The sequence below is a fragment of the Sabethes cyaneus genome, chromosome 1 (assembly GCF_943734655.1).
Source record: "Sabethes cyaneus chromosome 1, idSabCyanKW18_F2, whole genome shotgun sequence".
Taxonomy (NCBI): domain Eukaryota; kingdom Metazoa; phylum Arthropoda; class Insecta; order Diptera; family Culicidae; genus Sabethes; species Sabethes cyaneus.
The window spans coordinates 144,490,447-144,497,412 of record NC_071353.1 but is presented as its reverse complement, the minus strand read 5'-3'; the positions used below and the strand labels follow the sequence as shown (position 1 = coordinate 144,497,412).

The 6,966-nt window shown below is 42.5% G+C and overlaps 1 protein-coding gene across 1 annotated transcript; it reads left to right on the top strand.

The window, feature by feature from the left end:
- Positions 1–5,688: 5,688 nt before the first annotated feature.
- LOC128743063 (achaete-scute complex protein T3-like) lies at positions 5,689–6,606 on the top strand. Its single transcript, XM_053839584.1, has one exon. The coding sequence runs from the start codon at positions 5,689–5,691 to the stop codon at positions 6,604–6,606; it is 918 nt and encodes a 305-aa protein (XP_053695559.1).
- Positions 6,607–6,966: the final 360 nt, after the last annotated feature.

The window sequence follows — 6,966 nt, the reverse complement described above, 5'->3', positions numbered from 1 at the left end:
TTGGCATGTGAAGGTTTTCGAGAGCAAGAAAATTTTCTATGGTGAATTAGGACCCCTCCCCACTTTAAGAGGAGGGGCTCCTGTACAAATGAAATACAAATTTCCTCATAACTCGAGAACTAATCAAGCGAATTGAACCAAATTTGGCATATGTGTGTTTTTGGAGACAATTTTTTTTTCAATGATGAATTGGGACCCCTTCCCACTTTAGGAGGGGGGGGGGGGTCCTATACAAACGAAATACAAATTTCCTCATAACTCGAGAACTAATCCAGCAAATGGAACCAAATTTGGCGTGTAGGTGTTTTTGGAGGCAAGAATTTTTTCTGTGATGAATTAGGACCTCTTCCCACATTAGGAGGGGGGGCTCCAATACAAATGAAATACAAATTTCCCCATAACTCGAGAACTAATCAAGCAAATAGAACCAAATTCGGCATGTGGAGGTTTTTGGAGGCAAAAATATTTTCTACGGTGAATTAGGATCCTTCCACACTTCAAGAGGGGGGGCTTCTACACAAATGAAATACAAATTTCCTCATAATTCGAGAACTAATCAAGTAAATGGAACCATATTTGGCATGTGGGTGTTTTTGGAGGCAACCATTTTTCCCATTATGAATTAGGACTTCTTACCTTTTTAGGAAGGGGGGGGGGGCTCCCATTCAAACGAAATACAAATTTGCTCATAACTTTAGAACTAATCAAGCAAATGGAACCAAATTTGGCATGTGAGAGTTTTAGATGGCAGAATTTTTTTTCTGTGGTGTATTACGACCCCTTTCCCTTTTAAGAGGGTGGGCTCCCATACAAATGAAATACAAATTTCCTTATAATTTGAGTACTAATCAAGCAAATGGAACCAAATTTAGCATGTAGGAGATTTTTGAGTCTTGAATTTATTTTATGATAGTTAGAGACCTCTCACCCCTGTGGTAGGGGGATATGGACTCTCATACAAATAAAACAGAAATTTTTGCGAAACTCAAAAACTAATCCAACTCGAGAAATTCGAGACTCTTCCATAAAACATTAATCAATAACAAGACCAGAAAAACTATCTATAGTAACACTAGATCATTCAGGACGAGCCGGTCGCGAGTGTTGCCGGTGACCCGCCGTCGGAAGCGCCACCCACTGGGGGGCTTGCAAAACTCGAGATAGTGACAAAGATCATCCGAGATTCATGATTTATGTACAACACAGGTTAATTTGTGGCAATACGAAGTTTGTCGGGTCAGCTAGTCTATACCTATAAAGAAGGATTTCTGTCTGTCTGTCCGTATGTTCCTTATAGAATCGAAAACTACTGAACCAATCGGCATGCAAATATGCATGTAGAGGTTTTTTGGGGCCAGGAAAGGTTTTAGTGATGGTTAGAAACCGCTCCCCCCACTAAGAGGGGGGGCTCCCATACAAATGAAACACAAATTTCTGCATAACTCGACAACTAATCAAGCAAATGGAACAAAATTTGGCATGTGGGAGTTTCCGGTGACAAGAATTTATTCTATGGTAAATTGAGACCCCTCCCCTCTTTATAAGGGGACTCCTCTTTAAAAGGGGGGGCTTCCATACAAATTTCCTCATAACTCGAGAACTAATCAAGCAAATGGAACCAAATTTGGCATGTGAAGGTTTTCGAGGGCAAGAATATTTTCTATAGTAAATTAGGACCCCTCCCCACTTTAAGAGGGGGGGCTCCTGTACCAAAGAAACACAATTTTCCTCATAACTCGAGAACTAATCAAGCAAATGGAACCATACTTGACACGTGGGTGTTTTTGGAGACAAAAATTTTTTCTATGATGAACTGGGACCCCTCCTCACTTTAGGAGGGGAGGGGGCTCCTATACAAATGAAATACAAATTTTCTCATAACTCGAGAGCTAATCAAAGCAAATGAAACCAAATTTGGCATGTGAATGTTTTCGAGGGCATGAATATTTTCTATGGTGAATTAGGACCCCTCCCAACTTTAAGAGGGGGGGGGGCTCCTATACAAACGAAATACAAATTTCCTCATAACTCGAGAACTAATCAAGCAAATGGAACCAAATTTGGCACGTGGGTGTTTTTGGAGACAAAAATTTTTTCTATGATGAATTGGGACCCCTACCCACTTTAGGAGGGGGGGCTCCTATACAAATGAAATTCAAATTTCCTCATAACTCGAGAACTAATCAAGCAAATAGAACCAAATTTGGCATGTGGAGGTTTCTGGAGGCAAAAATATTTTCTATGGTGAATTAGGACCCCTCCCAACTTTAAGAGGGGGTGCTTCTACACAAATAAAATACAAATTTCCTCATAATTCGAGAACTAATCAAACAAATGGAACCATATTTAGCATGTGGGTGTTTTTGGAGGCAATTATTTTTTCTATGATGAATTAGGACGCCTTACCTTTTTAAGAGGGGGGGGGGGGCTCTCATACAAACGAAATACAAATTTCCTCATAACTCTAGAATAATCAAGCAAATGGAACCAAATTTATCATGTGGGTGTTTTTGTAGGCAAGAATATTTTCTATGGTATATTTTCTATGGATTGTTCCACTTTAAGAGGGGGGGGGGGCTCCTATACAAATGAAAAACAAATTTCCTCATAACTCGAGAACTAATCAAGCAAATGGAACCAAATTTGACATGTAAGTGGTTTTGGACGCAAGATTTTTTTCTATAGTGAATTGAGACCTCTCTCTTCTTTAGAAAGCGAGTTATGGCCCATCTCCCCTTTAAGAGGGTGGGCTTCCATACAAATGAAATGCAAATTTCCTCTTATCTCGAGAACTAATCAATCAAATTGAACCAAATTTGGCATGTGGGAGTTTTAGATGGCAGAAATTTTTTCTATGGTGAATTACGACCCCTTCCCCTTTTAAGAGGGGAGCTCCCATACAAATGAAATTCAAATTTCCTTATAACTTGAGAGCTAATCAAGCAAATGGAACCAAATTTGGCATGTGGGAGATTTTGGAGTCTTGAATTCATTTTACGATAGTTAGAGACCTCTTACCCCTGTGGTAGGGGAATATGGACTCTCATACAAATAAAACAGAAATTTTTGCGAAACTCAAAAACTAATCGAACTCGAGAAATTCGAGACTCTTCCATAAAACATTAGTCAATACAAGACCACAAAAACTATCTATAGTAACACTAGATCATTCAGTGTCATTCGAGTGTTGCCGGTGAGCCGCCGTCGGAAGCGCCTGACAAAGATCATCCGAGATTCATGATTTATGTTCAACACAGGTTAATTTGTGGCAATACGAAGTTTGTCGGGACGGCTAGTTTTCTAATAAAATAAACCGTCCAAATAAAATCATTGAAATTCGTCCGAAAACCATGTGAACGAAAATATTTGACATTCAATCGCAGCCGCGTCCTGCTGAGGTTGCTTTATTTTTAACGAGAAAGTCGGAAAAACTGTTTTTCTAATACTTGAAATTAAAGATAGTTTTTTTTAGCGTCTTAGTAGAATACGAAAACAGACTTCGTTCGTTATCGACAGACTTCGAAAAATTATTGTCATTTGATCAATAGGATTTCGAATTTGACAACAAATCGAGATCCTTTTTTGATATGGAAAAATTGAACGTAAATGCGTTAGAAATTGACTAAATACTTTTAATTAACGATTGCAACCATTTTATGTTTAAAAACTTCACCAAGAGCCATCCGTCCGGTGCAAATAAGTTTCATCAGGGCATCATTTTATCATCATTTAAAACTTGTATGCGGAAGCTGACCGATATTTATGCATAATTTTAGAAGTGAAATATTTTGCGATGCCAAAAACGGATACTTTTGTTCCCTAAATCGAGGCATGACAAAATCAAATCATGCCGAATTCGAAATCCCACTGTATTTGAATAGTTTGTTCGAGAATCCCCGCAAGTCCTTTCGTCAGACTTGTTGGCAAACAACAATAAAACTGATTTTGTGAAAATTTTTAACCTATCGTTATATTTTTTGGTATAATATTCCATAGCAATAACAAAAACATAAGGTGTAGACTTACCTTTTGATCAAAATAATGATTCAAGCTCTAAATAAAATGCCTTAAAATTGATGGACATTTTCATACAAACGGCGTTTATCAAATAAACAATCTATTTATTGCATTGAACTTGAATTTTGTCATTTCTAATCGACATCGAACTAACTATTTCCTCCAACGTCTGATTTTCAACTCAAAAAAAAAAAAAAAAACAATTTATTCGCACGAATCCAGGTTAAGACATGAATTTGCTATGATTCTGACAGAATTTTGTTCTGCAAGGTTCTCTGAGGAGAAAATATTTTTTTACAAATAATAAAATACAACAATTTTGTGACCAATAAACATTTAATTGTGCGAATACTTAGGCTGTGCAAGTGTGCACCGGGATTTTCTAAAATTCAAACTGATCGTATTTCGTAACGATCGAGAACATCCCTCAGCATAACCTGTCAATCCGCATACAGGTCCCGATGCACCCTGATCCGAGGCGAGACCACAAGACTGTGCACAAGATTTTGGCCTATTCTCTCGGCACCCAGAGCCACAGCATCCCGACAAAACACCCGCTCTCAAGCAAATGATCATCAGAATCATCAGCATCATCGTCGTTTTCGTCGTCGTCCTGCGTATGCACTATCAAATTTCCCTGCTTCTTTACTGTTTTGAGCTGATCCTGAGCTGGTGGAACCCAAAGAGCTGGGAACCAAAGAGCTGGGCAGAAATGAGACGAGAAGAAAATTCGAACCTATGCCAGTCCAGTGTCGAAAAAGAAAACAGCAAAAAAACGCAGCTTTTGCGTCGCACGACACAGCACCAGCGTTCGGGCGCGCGCGCGCGACTTATTCTCTCCAATACACAGACAGGTCACATCTGCCCCACGCAGGGGGTCAGAGGTGGCGGGTGGTACAAAACAGGGACGGAAGCTATACATACTATGCGGCTTGCTCTTCTCGCTGAAATAAAGTGAGACAGCCAAAGGCACAGGCTTCGGGTCGTCGGGGCAGGTGAGTGAGTGCGAGTGCGAGTGCGACTGCGAGGGCAGCTGAGCCATGCGCCCAGCCTGGGCCAGCGAGTGGCACGCGTGCCACCAGTGTTCGGGTCCCACTCGGCTCGGGCTTCGGATTTCGGCTTAAGCCCGGCGGAGAGTGAGATTTATGCTCTTCTGTGCGATGCTCGCTCTCTTTGTGCGGGTTGTTTATGCTGCTGAGCGAGTGAGGGTGGTTGGGTTGCGTTGCGGAGCAACGACGGACGGCAAAGGGAAGTCCTGTATTATGCTGCACATGTGTTTTCGGCGCAAAGGACTTCGTGTGGAACCTGTGCGCGTGAGTAAGTGAGTCGGTGAGTGAGTGAGTGTTGGTGGCGAGGGCATGCAATGCGATTCGAAGCAGGTAGCTGAGCGAGAACGTACAAAACGCAAGGGCTTAGGACGAAAAGGTATCATTTCGGGAATAGCTTCCGCCGTTGAAACATCGAAAACTTTCGAAAAAAAAACAACAAGTTGAGCAAGTGTGTGGTTCCCATTTTTTGAGAACGCAGAAAAACGAAAAAGGACTTAAAGTAAAACTGTTTTGTGTTTCACCGATCAGTCTGAATCGAAGTGTGGGTAGAGAAGGTGGCATTTTGTGGTGCAATCTAGAACTGTACGCGTAATAATCAGTGATAAATCGTTGTTTGTGGTCAATGGCAGCAGCAGTGAGAAGTATGGCGCTTGGACAAAATATTCACAACATTCTGCCGAATAATTGTATTCTGGTGCAGCAGAAGCCGATCAATCACCATGGAAAGCGACCGATCGCGCCGGCTCCGATGATGGTGGCCAACCTGGCGCAGGGTGTCGGTCTTAAGAACAAGATTAGTTCGTCGAAAAAATTCGCTTACTGTGGATTGCCGTACGCTCCGACCCCGCAGCAGACGGCATCCGTCCAGCGTCGGAACGCTAGGGAGCGCAACCGAGTTAAGCAGGTCAACAATGGTTTTGCCAACCTTCGTCAGCACATCCCGAGCACGGTGGTAACTGCTTTGACCAACGGAGGACGAGGAGCCAGCAAAAAGTTAAGCAAAGTTGATACACTCCGGATCGCGGTGGAATACATTCGTAACCTCCAAAGGATGCTGGAAGAAAACAGTGAAAACACCAACCAGAAGAGTTTATGTCAGGTCTCCTCGTCCAGTTCCTTCTACGGTACGATGTCGGAATCTTCGACAGCCTCATCCCCAGCACCGTCCCATCTTTCGGAGACTTCCTCAACCGGAACGATCGCCTACAGTCAGATGGGAGGCACCACCTTCAAGCATGAACCCTACGATATCTATGTTGATCCTTCAACCTCACCGACTCCCTCGTACACATCGGAGGCGGCTCCAGCAATCCAGCTTCACCACCACCAATCGCTTCCTGCGCTGCAGCACACCCAAATCGTGATCCCAGGAATGACCAGCTTGAGTCCCAGTGGCAACAACAACTACCTTCACGCAGCCACCGGCCAGCCAATCTATAAGACCGAGCTGTACGAGCATTCCTACGAGGAACGAATGAGCCCGCAAAATCCGGACGACGAAGAACTGCTGGACGCAATCTCCTGGTGGCAGCAGCAGTAACTCTCCCCTGGCTTGTTTTGCGACACTCGCCCTGAGGTTAGTATCCGTTTGTTTTCTTTCCATCATTTTTTACCTGATTTTTTTGGCTCTAACCTAACTTGTAAAAAAGTCAATGAATAGTTTCTAATTTTTTCCCTTTTTTCTTCTTTTTTTACAGAAATGCCAAAAACAAACTTTAAAATTCGGAATGGAACCTCCGAAGCTGAGGCTCCGCACGAGCAAAGCGACGTAATTTGTTTGGATCCGGAGCCCTGAAAAGCTGGATGAATCCTGCTGCGAAAGCCATCGCGAAGGCTTAGGAAGGAATCCTCACCGACGAACCAGACTGTACTGCTGCGCCTACTGCGTACTTTCTTCTAA